General features: G+C 50.5%; 5 protein-coding genes across 5 annotated transcripts; 1 reads left to right on the forward strand and 4 right to left on the reverse strand.

Moving 5' to 3' along the window:
• Window positions 1–408: 408 nt before the first annotated feature.
• TGAM01_v200360 (hypothetical protein) lies at window positions 409–2,469 on the reverse strand (the record flags this gene model as incomplete). Its single annotated transcript, XM_018803160.2, has 2 exons — window positions 409–423; window positions 481–2,469. The coding sequence occupies 2 exons, from the start codon at window positions 2,467–2,469 to the stop codon at window positions 409–411; spliced, it is 2,004 nt and encodes a 667-aa protein (XP_018663566.2).
• A 1,006-nt stretch (window positions 2,470–3,475) lies between these two features.
• Window positions 3,476–4,553, reverse strand: TGAM01_v200361 (hypothetical protein; the record flags this gene model as incomplete). Its single annotated transcript, XM_018803159.1, has 2 exons — window positions 3,476–4,223; window positions 4,279–4,553. 2 exons carry the CDS (start codon window positions 4,551–4,553, stop codon window positions 3,476–3,478), a joined length of 1,023 nt encoding a protein of 340 aa, XP_018663565.1.
• Window positions 4,554–5,357: 804 nt separating this feature from the next.
• TGAM01_v200362 (hypothetical protein) lies at window positions 5,358–6,463 on the reverse strand (the record flags this gene model as incomplete). Its single annotated transcript, XM_018803158.1, has 2 exons — window positions 5,358–5,616; window positions 5,685–6,463. The coding sequence occupies 2 exons, from the start codon at window positions 6,461–6,463 to the stop codon at window positions 5,358–5,360; spliced, it is 1,038 nt and encodes a 345-aa protein (XP_018663564.1).
• A 1,549-nt stretch (window positions 6,464–8,012) lies between these two features.
• TGAM01_v200364 (hypothetical protein) lies at window positions 8,013–9,548 on the forward strand (the record flags this gene model as incomplete). Its single annotated transcript, XM_018803157.1, has 1 exon — window positions 8,013–9,548. The coding sequence occupies one exon, from the start codon at window positions 8,013–8,015 to the stop codon at window positions 9,546–9,548; it is 1,536 nt and encodes a 511-aa protein (XP_018663563.1).
• A 74-nt stretch (window positions 9,549–9,622) lies between these two features.
• On the reverse strand, window positions 9,623–10,256 carry TGAM01_v200363 (cupin; the record flags this gene model as incomplete). The annotated part of the gene is made up of 2 exons (XM_018803156.1): window positions 9,623–9,864; window positions 10,121–10,256. 2 exons carry the CDS (start codon window positions 10,254–10,256, stop codon window positions 9,623–9,625), a joined length of 378 nt encoding a protein of 125 aa, XP_018663562.1.
• Between the last annotated feature and the right edge of the window lie 3,876 nt (window positions 10,257–14,132).

The raw sequence follows: 14,132 nt of genomic DNA on the forward strand, positions 1-14,132 counted from the left end.
ACGACGCAAACACGTCTACAAACTCCCGACGTAGCGATGAGAAGTCCAGGATGCAAAAGCTTTTCGGCAAGTACAAGGAAAGGTCAAGGCGGAGGCCAAGGCCGGTGTCTGCACCCTGAAGAGAATGTGTGTAAGCTGTATGTTGAATTATTGTAGCCATATAGGTGGAAATCTTTCCGTATTTCTCTTTACTTTGGAGAAACAATTATATCATATACGTGTAGAAAAAGAACAAATATATGTAAGAGACATTTGTCAGCCGGCAATGCTCTACCAGGATCTAATATATGCATCGAATGCTGCCTTTATCGTGAACCCATGAATCCGCTGTAACGCTAGAACGCTTCACCTAATTCCAAAATTATAACCACCAAATTATTTCACCCTCAGACATTATATCGTATCCTTTTATTTTGCTAAAGTCTTTCAGAATGTTAGTGACAAACCTTCATCCAAAACAGGGTACATAAAAGAACTTACTATGGCGAATTTGCTCTTTGCACGGATCCTCTCCCCATAAAACAAAAGCACCCAAGGTAGGATCGTCAAACCGGTAGCGATTCCACCAAGCATGCCACCAGCGCCTTTCAGACCAAGATTGGTGAACATGATGGTCGTAATCAACGGAAAGCAGCCACCCAGTACATTCCGGCAGAAGCTCTGCGCTGCCAAGGCCGATGATGCATATATGTGATATGTATCTGCGAGATAGTTGAAGGTGGCGAGGTAAACGGAGTAGATGCCCCAAGTTGCCAGCCCTATGCCAACTGCTGTTGAATACCCTCTCTTCCCGTCAGAGGCCAAGAACGCAATGAATAATCCAACAGGTAAGAGCAGAGCAGTGATGCAAGTAAAATACAGTCTGGCCTCCGGCGCTTCAGCCGGAAACCTCCGTCTCATAAAGGCCCAAAATCTGGACTTGGAGTACTGGAAGTCTTCGTCTTGTCGTTTCCACTGTGAGTGCTTTAAGAGATGTTCTTGGTAGATTCCTACTACGGTTGCAACAGCCGAGGCTATCATCATTGCCACGTATACACGGCTTGACATGGCAAAGTTGGAGCCATAGAGGAAGGGCACAACTGAAAAGGAGAGATAAAGCACACCCCACGAGAAGGCGGCCCATAAAGAAAAGCAGAAGACGACCGGCTCTGTCAAAAGAAGAAGGAATGGTCTCTGTACAGAGGTCAAGACGAGCTGTCCTAGGGAAGCGCGCTGTTCGTCTGCCTTGACTACCCATCGAATTCGTCGTAAACGGGGACCTGTGGCAGATGAACGCTCCTTTGTGACAGGAGTGATGGTCACTTGGCTAGAAGCAGTAGATGCCGTCAATGCCAGATCGCTACTTAGCCACTGCCCATACACTCCATGCTTTTCCAAGTCTTCATACCATTCGTTAAGCTTCTTGGCCTTCCTGGTGAGCAAGACTGAGGCCCGACTTTCTTTGAAGAAGAAGATTAGGAAAAGTAGGAGAACGACATCGAGGATAACTTGGACCCAGAATGACCACTTCCAGGCAAGGTTGTTGCTTCCCACAGTTTCAATCAAGGCGGCAGAAACCAACGGTCCAGCCCCAGTGCCGGCCAATACTGCGCCACTAAACAGCGCCATGGGTGTGTTCCTTTCCTCCTTTTCCCATAAATCAGCCAAGACGCCTCCGACCACGGCAGAGAAGACCGAACCGCCAATGCCAACCAAGAAGCGTGACACAATCATGCCAGCAGCATCCGGCATAACAGAGCAGACGGCTTGGAAAATGACAAAGACAAAGCCAGCAACAATGAAGATGGGATAACGCCCCCATATCTCAGACAACGGTGCAAGAGCCATTGGTGCAAAGGCGAATCCCATGCAGAACGTCGTAATGCCCACAACTATAACAAGTCTTGAGGTGCCAAAATCGCTGGCTATGATGGCCGCCGGCGGCGCGTAGGCACCGGCAGTATACGCTGTCAAGAATGTTGCCAGGCATGACAGGATAAGCAGAATACTTTTGCGAGCAGGCCCCCATGTCAATGGATCAGCGTAAGCTGTCAAGTCAGGACATGGCGGTGGCTCTCGACCACCAAAACTGGGCTGTTGCAATATCGGAGACGGTAAAACGGTATCGAATGTGAGATAAAGAGACAATATCGGGCTGTTGCCATCTAGTGTTGTCGCTTCTGTCTGCTCCGTCTGCGGTTTTTCGTTCGACGATAAGAGGTCCCCAGCATCATGGGAGGGACCATCGCGAGAGGCAATGTTCTCGTTCCCAGCAATCTCAAAGCCATCCATCTCACGCATCCCAAGGTCTCCCCTTTCCTCAACAGCCATCGGAAATAGGCCAAGGGAGGAAAAAAAAGAAAAGAGATACAGCTCGTAGTTGGAAGTTTCAAGACATCGATACAATTTCGTGACGCAAACGTTTGAGACGTGGTTGGAACCTCCGCGATGAGCCCGACAGTGACTTTGGAGAAAGGATTGCCCAGACATGAAGAGCGGTGATGTCTAGCTATTTATCGAATCCGGAAGGCGTATGGAGTAAGTGGAGAGGCTAATGTATTGACGACGGGAATAACCACATGGGCAGGATCTGCTCTCGAAGCGTCTTTTAGCCCCCACGCGTGGCTTACACGATTGACAGCGATTAGCACGAGATTTCCGTTTCTCTTTCGTGCCAAGAGCACCCTTGCGTCTTCTGCGCGGCATCTTCCCAGGCTCGGGTTGAGGAACTTGAAAGCAATGCTTCCAACGTACGTAATGCTTGGTTTAGCCGCCCGAGATGCCCTCTCTCGACGCAGCCACCAACGAGGAGGAGGCGTGACACAATTTCGATCCACTAGTTACGCCGTGTTAGTCAATAGTTTGACGGGAATAAACAGCGGCAATTATACGCACAACTTCTCCACAAGCCAAGCTTCGCATCTAGATTTCTAATCTCCCCTCCATGATGCTTCATGTGAAAGCAGCCTTAGAACAGCCCGGCACGAATGTTGAATCCGAATTTCGACTACCGATTCAGCATTCCGATTCCTGAGGCTCTAGCTCAAGACTCCGCTTGAGATTTAAGTCCAAGGTGAGCCAATGACATGTCGACTGGAAGCGCAAGGTGGAGAGTTATGGCCTGGATCTTGGTGAGATTCAGGCACGTTATTCCCGACTAAGGCCGCGGGCTATTCAATTGGACCGCAGAGGCTCCAGAACGCTTGCATTGCCGCAAGTGTAGTTTTTATTACGGAAGCGAAACATAGGCTATTCGTGTGTAAGACGCTTTTTCCCTGAATAAATGCAACCCCACCAAAGCTTATCAACCGCTCTCCATGCTAGAATTGTAAAAGCTTCTCTTGCCGTGTTCCATACACATTAAAAGTGTGGGCCAACAGACCCAAATCCGCAAGGTAATGTCCAACTAGTGGACTTAGATTCGGCCCATAGATGGAAGCCCTGGCCACATTCCCATCGAGGACGGCAGGTAGACATAGATATCCAAAGCACCATTTTAATCGCCCTGTCTAATTGCTTTTGTGATGCTTTGAACTGGATCGGCTGCAACTTCAACAGGAATAGTGTTGACACTGATATGACACGCTCTTGGTGCAGGTAATGCATCCGCGGAAGGGAAGTGTGTCTCTACCGGAAGCTCTCTTAGCTCCATTGGCTTGTTCTCTAGTTCAGCAGGATATCGAGTGACTGCCAGGTCTGAGGGCTCTTTGAACGTGTCTTGCTGGGCCCACGTATCATCTGTGAGCCGTCGTGGGCCCTGATGTCTCCTTCGGCGACGGACCAAGAAAAGAATAATCGCCGAAGCCACAGCCAGGAGCCCCAAGCAACTCCCAACTGTTATCCCAGCAATCGTCCCGGAGTTAAGAATAGGCTTTGGCTGTAATGTGAGTGGAGACGATGCATTATATGATGCGGTGGATGAAGCTTTTTGTTCAGTGGCGGGTGAGACTGACGGGGGGGAGGTTGGAGTTGTTGGAGTAGTTGGAGGCGTTGGAGGTGTTGGAGTCGTCTGGGTCGTAATCAACGCATTGGTCATGGTAAAAGTAAATGCCATCGACGTGGGAATATGACCGGTGATTGTCGACTCTCGAGTCGGGAGTCCGGGCGGATTCATTTCTGTAGTTCTCACAACCAAGTCCACGCTTCTCCAACGAATCTCAAAGGCTGGAGCGGATAACATTGTGCCGTCATAGTTGGTCACTGCGTACTTTTGATCTTTGGTCACGTCGTTGCATGTGTAGTCTCTTTGAAAGTGGTCTATCAGTCTTGTTTCTTCATAAATATTGCGCATTGACTTACTCAGGAACACATCTGACGACTGTCTCTCCGTCTTGGATCGGCCAGCCGCTGCTCACCGCTGACGTCTGCGTACACATGGCACGATATCCCGAGAAGCACTCTCCCGGCGAATAGAAGCCCCCCTTGGACCACAAATCGACGCCGCCAGGGATGCGGCAGCCGTCGAAATCATCCGGGAGAATAGGGGGAGGGCACGGAATCGCATGGACAGTCATGGGCATGTACGGCACTCGTAAAGGCCCACTTGAGAGTGTCTTGGCTGTCTTGGCCGCCATTGTTCGATGACTGGGTAGTCTCTGCTCATCAAATCCGAATACAACAAAAGGAAAGATCCCCGTCGTTGCAAATGCCTAGTATAGCCAATACCGAGATGCCGACAACTGAGAGCCCAGCTTGTTCCGAATCGGCTTGCTGGTAGTCATGGAGCCAACGAAGAGCAAGACAATGGCCCAAATCTTGAGATTCGTACTGCCTGAAGCAGATTTCATTGTTGATGCCATGTTTTTAAGGGGGAAACCAGCCTCTCAACGCCTGTCTCTGCTCCTTCCGTTGTTTGGCAACTACCTCCTGCCGTATCGGTGCACGTGTATCACTCTCGGTTAAAAAGCCGTGAATTGCTATAGCACTGATACAAGAGATTTTTCATCTGTGACAAGTCTGTACCTATTAAGTGCCTGTTTAGGGGATTAATTAATCATTTAGCCTTTTGAGAGCGCTTATAAGGATATAGGTAGTTTATACTCTGCCGCGCTATCTCGTGTTCTGGCGACGAATTATTTCTCAATGACTGCATCTGCATGGGGAGTCTTGAAAGAATTTTCCTACTGAGTCCGCTGAGTCTGTTAAGAGGTGTTAAAAGCTCACCAGCGGCTGTTACAGGATTCGCTCCTAGAAGCCCTCTCGGCGCATAAAGACAGCCGACTGTACAGCAGCCGCATATAGCGAGTGCAGAGTCAAATTCACATCGCACACATTACCAACTCTCAAGTTTGTAAGAAATTCTCATGAAGTCTATATAAAAATACAATGGTCATGTCTAGGTGCATAAAGGACAACAAATTTTAATTCTCCCTCCCTCTCTAATCCACATCATCTTCATGCGTGCTGGTGCTTCCACTGTAAGATCCGTTTTCGGAGCCGTTGTTTGAAGTCGAGCCGTTTGAGTGACCGTTTGTGTGACTATTGATGATACAATTTGCCCCATTCGCGCCTTTAATCGTCCCGTCCTCATTGACGCTTTCTTCAAGGAACAAGGAGAAAGTGACCACCAGATATATATCACCGGTGGCCTTGTTCCGAAGGACATATCTAAGCTGATGTGCTATCCTTCCATCATTCCTATACTCTCGTTAATAAAATGATCGCTACTCGGGGCAAACAAGCAATCAGAGCTAATAACGCCTTACCTCAAAGCATCTGCACCCAAATATCTCGCAACCGACAGCTGAAAGCCCGGCAGCCGCAACGCCAGATTCGCAAAGTCAAGATACGGGTTGAAAAAGTCAATCCCATATGTCTGCCCATACTCCCAAAGCCACTTCTCCTTATTCGAGTCCGACAGCGCCCACTTCATCCTCGGCTTGCTCTCCTTGGGCACGCCCTTTGCCTCGCGCAGCTTCATCCCCCTCTTGTCTCCTCCCTCTTCAAACCACAGGCCGCCTCTTGCTTCGTCGTATGTCCCAGGGCCGATGGACACGACATTGAATGAGCTTAGGGCAGGGCCATAGAGATAGGGCTTGTCTGCGTAGGCATCTCCGTCCAGGCCAGGGTCGATCCACCATTTGACAATGTTCATTGCGGTGTTGAACCCGGGCGGCAGCTTGTCTCGGATAGGACGGTCAAAATCATTTCCAAACTGCAAATCTGCTGCTCTGATTCCCGCGGCATCCTCGTCCCCGGATTCTTTGCCACTGTCTGACTTGGATGGGTTCAGTGGCGTGAAGCGGAATGATATGCTGTACTGGTCCTGGTTGCTGGCATGAGGCTCTGTGGAAAAGTAAGAAGAGGTCGACGGCGAGCCATAGGGCAGTCCATTGTAGCCCTTTATCCGCACATTGAGCTCGATGTCGGCCACATTGCTCTTGATGTGTAGAGGTGCAGGTTCATTCACCGGGACTTGAATGTGAGTGCTTTCGTCATAACTCGGTCCCGCCGTAACTCGTAGAATATATTTTTCTTGCATCATTTTGTTTTGTTAATTGTGTTGACGAGAAAGAACGCCAAGATTGCTGCCAAGACGTTGAATCAATCTCGAAAATATAAGAGCGGAAAAGGTTTAATTGATGCCCCGATTCGGACCATATAATCATGCCTACGATTGTGGCTTTTGGTATATAGCGCTTGATCATAAGATTCTTAAAGTGGCTATTAATATCGTTAGGGGTTCGCTTAGTGCGCTTTTGTCTCAAGGTGGCGAAAAAACAACGTCAATAGCACGTACCCTGGAATCGCCCCGATCGGGCTTCGTAAGTGATCTTTTACTTTCTCTCGCACAGTTTCATAACTATTCGCCCGACTCTCGTCATGTATCTTGCAAGTTTTCGGCTCTTAAAGATACTACCGAGATTTAAAATGCGCCTTGGTGAACGTTGATAGAACTGTGAAACAGCATCTCCATCGCCCAAGTTTCACCGACTTTGCTGAAACGCTAGAGCTTTGAATAGTCTGCTACTATCGGTGCCTCAACATTGCCTCATCTTCATGAACCAGTGCTTTGTGAAGCTGCGTAAGAGTTCGCTTACTCGGATGTCGCTTGGTGTGATGTGGGAGAAATGGCAATGTTGTTGCTAATATTTGCAAGTTGTTGCGCCGGGTGAATTATCACATGCCAGGGCAAATGCAGCTCGGCTGACTCGGCCGCTGTTATGTATCTCATACAGTCATTGTCTGGACACGCAATCGCAAAGTAAGACATATGTGAGAGGGTATCTACAGTAACGCGATCAATGATAGACATCCGTAGATAAGTTCCCAGTCATGTTTGATGCGTTTTGGCCGGTTGCTGTAACTAGATTCTTGATGATGTAATTGAGTTTCGCATGCTTCACTGCAAACTTACTAGTATGCCTTGGTACTAAAAGAAGGGAATCCCGGTTTGCCATCAAAACCCGAGTTTATTTCAGTACTCCAGCTATAGCTCAATGGAGAAGTTAGACTGTATATAAATTCCATTCATGTTATTTAATAATATATACATCTGGAAGTTGAGCAGTAGTGACTGTAGTAGCCCATGCTATAGCTGGAGTGCTGAATAACAGGACCGGGGTGCTGGACGACTTTTCAATCCCTCCGGAGCAACTCTTCTTCAAATCAGAGGAAGGTGGAAAATTGAAGAATGCAGCTTAACATGGCATCTTGATGAAGCACCTTTGCTCATCACGTCAGCCAAAAAAAGGATGAGCCGTCCATGTTCTTTATTGCGCCTCTCATGCTTATAAAGGTACTCCCACAGCATAAACTGGGCCTCGCAAGACATTGACGTCATGCCCAATCAGGAGAGGTTTTGGCATGGCTGCCCCATCATCGCAAAGTCTCGGGCACACGCTCACACACAAAAATGCACTCAGGCTTCGTTCTGCTCTCTCCGCCAACCGAGGGAGGAGCGGGATAATAGAGTTTAGCAAAACTCTGGGAATTAAAGATCTGTCACTCATTTTCAGCCGATACCCTTTGTTTTTTTTTCGCGTGAGAGGTCCCGCTGGTGGCGGCCACTCAAAGATCTTTTTTTTACGAAGATGATAAGCAACACTCCCATCATCCGCCTCGCCATCTTCTTTTTCCGCCGAACGCCGTTCATCTACGCCGCCATCTTAGGAGCCTTGTACCTTTGGTATGGCTGGGAAACAACGCGTCAGACACTTGCTGCTCAAGTTTTATGGGGGCTCATAACTGCCGAGTTGCTCTTCTTTTGCTTCATCTATCTCCCGTATATGCGCCAGCTGAACCGCAAAGCTGTGCATCCTACACCGCTGACGTCGGAGGAACGGTGGGATCTGTTTAATCAGTGTCTGGCACACGTCAACTCATTTGAGCTGTATCTAAGAGGGTGGTTCCTCGGCGCTGAACTCAAAGACATCCGCCGAGATAATGTGCGGGAATTCCTCCTTTGGGGCTTCTTCGACCAGGCCGCGGAGGATGTTGAAAAGAACGACGGACACTCCGAGGCTGTCGAGCGAGATTTGGAGGGTTTCATCACAGAGATTGAGAAGCGGCTTGGCCGACCTATCCGCAGTGGACGAGGCAATGCAACGTGCATTCGACTGACCTTGGATGACGTTGAAACAACCTATCGGGGCCTGACCTGGTATGCAGTCATATGCTTGGTGGATCAATTCACACATCTCGCCCTTTCCTGGCACGGCTTCAAGTTCTATGCAAGAGGGCCCGCCACAGCTCTTGCAACGTTCCCCCCGCGGCCGCAGGAGATATTCTCAAGCCGCCGCTCGCGTGCTCCTCAGCTTAGCTACTGGCACCGGCCTCACACGTCCAGCGACTGCAACCCAGTTGTCTTCTTCCACGGCATTGGCGTTGGGCTCTGGACGTACATTAGCTTCCTCGCACGTATATGTGCAGCTAAAGAGAGCGATGGGGGCCAGGCTATCGGGATCATAGCTGTGGAGATTCTACCCGTGTCCTTCAGACTCACTTCCCCGCCTCTGGGTAAAGCTGAATTCCTACGCCAGATGGCCAAGATATTGGAGCATCACCAGTGGAACAAGTTTACCATCACTTCGCATTCGTATGGGTCTGTGCAGACCACCCACATGCTCCACTCCCCAGCTCTGAGGCATATGATTACATCTGTTGTTTTGATAGATCCGGTGACGGTGATGCTGCATCTCCCCGATGTCGCTTACAACTTCACCCGAAGAAGGCCCCGAGAAGCATATGAATGGGTGTTGTGGTACTTTGCCAGTACGGATCCAGGCGTGGCCAACTCTCTAGGGCGTCACTTTTTCTGGCGGGAGAACATCATTTGGAAGGAAGACTTGCTATCATATGAAAATGCTGAACCGAGGGGTTATCGGCGCAAGGTTGCTGTCTGCCTAGCTGGCAAGGATATCCTCGTCGGTACATCTAGAGTCGCGCAGTATCTGGGAGATGCTGGGATGGCGGGAATAAACCAGGCCGGGGGCACTAATCGGACGGCCGAGGTGGAGGTGCTCATGTTCCCCATGCTGGATCATGCGCAGGTATTTGCCAGCTCGCTGCACTACGAACGGGTATGCCGGGTTATCAGGTCATATTGCGGTGCAGGATTAGTGGGATAGACCAGTATATAAAGTCGCAGCAGCAATGCAAGCAAGCCGCCTGGGGAAGCAGGGAGCCAATCTCGATAACACTTTCACTCAATCGTCTTGACCTCCTGACCCCCCCATTCAGTCAAAATGGCTCCGACAGGACGGGGGCCGCTTTGAGTGATGACCCAAACAAAATCCTGGTCACCATCGTTTCGAGCTTGGTGCTCCGTCCAGGCCGGCACGAATGCAAAGTCTCCCGGCCGAAGCTCGTGATGTCGTAATTCGCCCTTAAAACCCTCCTTTACGACAAGTGTGCCGGTACCGGAGACTACATAGATGATGGCGTCTTGACAGCGTTATCAGAAACAAGAACCAACCAACCAAAGAGGCAATTGGGGTCCGGAGGAATGAGACGCTTCAGAGAGAGCGCAGGATGTGGCACCTACCTTGCTCGCTGTTGTGATGTATGGGGCTTGTAGAATGTGGGTGTGTTGTAAGAACTGTCCGAGAGAAGAGAGAGAGTTACAACGCAGTTTTGGGCACGCTTCTGTCCGAGGATCAAAGAGAAGACTCACCCGAAGCACACAATTTGTCACACTTACCAGCAATGGCAGTCTCGCGGATGGGGCGTCCCTCATTGTCCAAAATGGGAGTGAGCTGGTCTGCAGGCGTCGTCTCCGTCTTGGACGGCAACACCATGGGCAGGATCTCTGAGATGATCGGCAGTAGCGACGACATGGCCGAAAACATTCAACGAAAGATGCGGGATCAATGTCACTCTTGGCGGCCTGGAACAGCGTCAAACAGAGAGGTCCTCCTAGCGTCACGAAGCGTAGTAGACGCCTCTTCTGGTTGCCCGCAGCGCGTGTCCTTTTAGGTTGGGGAGGGGTGTGGAAGACGAGGCCCAACTAGGAAGGCGAGCCAGTGATGTGGTGCGAGTCGGATTTGGAACCATATAGCGACAAAGAAACGAATGATGGGAATATGTATTGGAGATTGAGAACGTGCCCAGACACTTGATAGAGAGAATGACCAGGGGGGGTGATTAATGCTCAAGTGGGTTCTTCAGTTGACAAGACTAGCAGGATATAGTTCAGGCGGCTCGATGGATGGCCGAGGTCGAGAATCTGACGTGTCGACGTTGCGATGATGCCAAATCAAGCTGCAGAGACGGAGTGATACCCAACACTTGGAGTGTTTAGGAGAGAAGCTGGCGTCTAACATGGGAGTAGTGGGTGGCAAGTGATTGGTCGCGGCGGATGTGTTTTTCCGTTTAGGCTCCCAATCTACGAGCAGGCTTGCCAGGGGGTACCTTACCGCGTAAGGATGGGACCCTGGGGCAGGAACCTGTAGCTCTCACAGGCCCATCCAGGTCCTCTCGTGTTGTCTGATCGATACATACTAGGCTGGCATAATGGAAAAGCGACTAACGAAGATGCGGGAATTAATAAACATACAAATCGTAGATAGATTGATGCTTGTTCAAAAGAGCAAAAGCTTGCGGAGACTGGCCGGTTGTAGTCTAAGCACGACATACTTGTAAAATTCCGTCAATAGTATGGGGCGTCTTCCCCTGCTCTTCTGCCCGCTATGAACTATACCAATAATCCTCTACAAATTCCCCATGGAGAAGTATCTATAAAAAAATCTAGCATCTACTACCTATTACATATTGCGTACCGATATGGAATCATTAGGCCTTTTCTTTGTAGGTGTGCAGGTAGCAACGCAAGACACGCAAGTACTTAGATAGACCTTGTATTCTAGGATTATTCTCCGCCCCCAGCATTATTGCCTTACTACTAGTAACTACTAATACGCTCCAGCAAGGGTAAAAGGTGAGCATCTATACGAGGCTGCTAGCAGAAGGTCTTTTTTCCCTCAAACGTTCGGTGCAGGCAAGAATAGAATCTTCCTGGGTTCCTCCAGAAAAAACACCCCACATCTATCCTCAAACCCCCCTGGAGCCAAGGCAATGAGAACCAACAAGGGCATAAAAAGAGCTTTGACCAACACCGGACGTCAATGATGCTACGGTGAATCTCGAAGCCGCTTTCTACAAGTGGAGGAACTTTCGCTGCTGATGGCGACAAAGATTCCCTCCGGCGGGCTTGGAGGATCGCGAGTATCGCCGAGCGGCTAGATGGCCTGGACGTCTTAGTTGGACCACTGGCACAAGGAATTCGTCTCAACTCCAAGGCCGAGTGACCCAGCGTCTGAGGCTGCAAATGTTCTCCGATGACAGGCTCGTGACAACTACCGTGAAGGCGCCTCAAACTTGGATATGATGTGTCGCGATTATTACCTGGAAGGGCTCCGACGTCAGGCCGTGGTGTGTGCCGTCGGAACTGGTCAGCCGAAAATGCTCGTGCTCTCTTTGCCGCGTCTGCTCCCCGATCACAGCATCAGCATCAATAATCAAGGCGTAGGGTTCGATAGTACAACGAATTAAGCAATGCCCCGTGCTCACTATCCTTTCCCATCCGCTCTTACGGTACTGTCACCTACTTGTATAGGTAGGTCGGGGCATTTGAAGGCAGCCCCCCGGCAAAGCCAAGCCGCAAGCCAGACCACTCCCTGCTATGCACACTTTGGCGTCCGGCAGCGTCATTGGCCCTCTGCGAAGCTCATCCCTGAGAGAGCTGCTGCTGGCCCCCTGCTGGCACATGGAAAAGTCTCCTGTACGGCGCTGCGGCTAGTGTACGATCCCGCTGGAACGGGAAGCTGGGTTAGGCCCAGAAGAGGAGGTGAGCGTCTAGGCGCGGATGCTTCATCGACCGTGGGCGCGGCTGGTTGTGCTCAAAGCAGCTACAGCTGTGTATGCACACACTAGCACCAATGGCTCGAGATTCGCCGACGCTGCTGGCCCACCGGCCCTTTGGGTGAAACAGTGGGTAAGATGCTTAAAGTGTCGATCTAAGATCTCAGAGGCCTGTTGGTCGAGCTCACAGGGCAGTCCTGACGGGTAACGGCATTCGACTTAGACACCGACGACGTCAGCCCGATATGGCTGGCCCCGTAAATGCGGAATGAGTTGACAGATTGCAGTTCGGAATCTTCTCGAGTTTGCATAACTGCTTGCTAAGAACTTGCTAGGGAGATACCGAATAGGGCTCCCAAGCCCGACTGATATGGATCGCTCGCAAACTGTTGCCTTCTTGTATTAGATGATGTCTCCGAGAAACATGCTCTTGGCGGCGATGTATATGTAATTGCCTCTTCTGTGGCCTTTGAGGTGTTGCCGAGCTGGGGCTCTTTGTAGTTCTGACCTCGCTTGGAGATCTTGGCTGAATGTTACAACTGGATTCTGAACAAAATGTATATATATACAAGGTACACATGCAGATACTATCTATGCAAGGTAGGGGTATACGAAACAATGGTTTAGTGCAGCCCAATTGTAAGGCTTGGTCTACGTTTATATTGGGTGTGTTGATGTACCATAAGCTTCTACACCCATCACATTTGCAGTCACTGCATAGAACCAAGAAGCTACCTGCCTGGTGAGAAGGCTGCTTCAGGCGCTTGGCGCGTTTGGGGATGCCAGCCTAGCATCAACTTGGCATCACCAGCGCCTAGTATAGTACTCTACGACGAATCTCATTGACGGCAAATACTTGCTGGCCCCCTGCAACCGCCTCACCACCCTCCTTGATAAAATATCGCAAAGCTGGCGCCGGAAGACAAGGCCGGAGGCCCTAGACGTTGATACGGCGGCGCCGGAAAGTGTGGAGAGAGCGGGCTAGGATTGTGTCACCGCGAGAGACTTAACCAGTCCCGGCTCAAATCGACGGCTATTCTGGAGGAGGGGTGCGCCAGAGACCAGCATGATGCTGCCGATAGGGCCTGGCAGCAGCAATACGAAAATACATACATGCTGCTAACACTGCGTTGGGACTAAGAGCGCCTAGTAGAGCCTCCCCCAGGGCTGTCTAACCCACCAGACCACGGAGCAGATGCGCTCTCGGGATAGCTGCAGAGGAGAGGCCCGCAGAGAGGGTGGTCTCGCGTTGGACCTAGCCAACATATCCAAACACTCACATGCCGTATTTCCCCGTCTTGCTAGATGGCTTGTACGACTTGAGCTTCAGGCAGCAGCCATAGTGCTCGGTGTATATCTCACCGTTGGCCCAGCGCAATCGGCGGTCGCGTGGTTGGAGTTGCAAGTCTCTGCCCACCATCCAGCCGATGATACGGAGCTGGGCCGGCGTGTATAAGAAAATCGCCTCGCTGCTAAATTAGTAGGTACTCAGGCTGTCCCAATAGTGAATTGGGATTTCAAACCCTCGATCGAGCCCCAACCAACAACAACAACTTCCCCCCCTTTTCTGATTTCCTCAAGAGTCCACCTGTTTGGCCCGCTGCAAAGCGCACTCCTTGTCGGACCATTTGCAGCTGCTACGCTGATCGACTCTTGTCTGCTACGCTGGCTCGACAAAGTCCCCAAAGGCTGGGCTCTCGACCCAATTATAGACTCCCTGCAGCGAGCAAGCGAGTTGCCTGCAAAGTGCCCTGATTTTCCGCTGCCCGGGCCCGCAGTAAAACGACCGGCATCAGCACACTTTCCACATACTGACGGTTCTGGAAGCCAGCGGGACCGACAATTGAACTTTT

Source organism: Trichoderma gamsii, assembly GCF_001481775.2.
Source record: "Trichoderma gamsii strain T6085 chromosome Unknown Scaffold_1.2, whole genome shotgun sequence".
Lineage (NCBI taxonomy): Eukaryota > Fungi > Ascomycota > Sordariomycetes > Hypocreales > Hypocreaceae > Trichoderma > Trichoderma gamsii.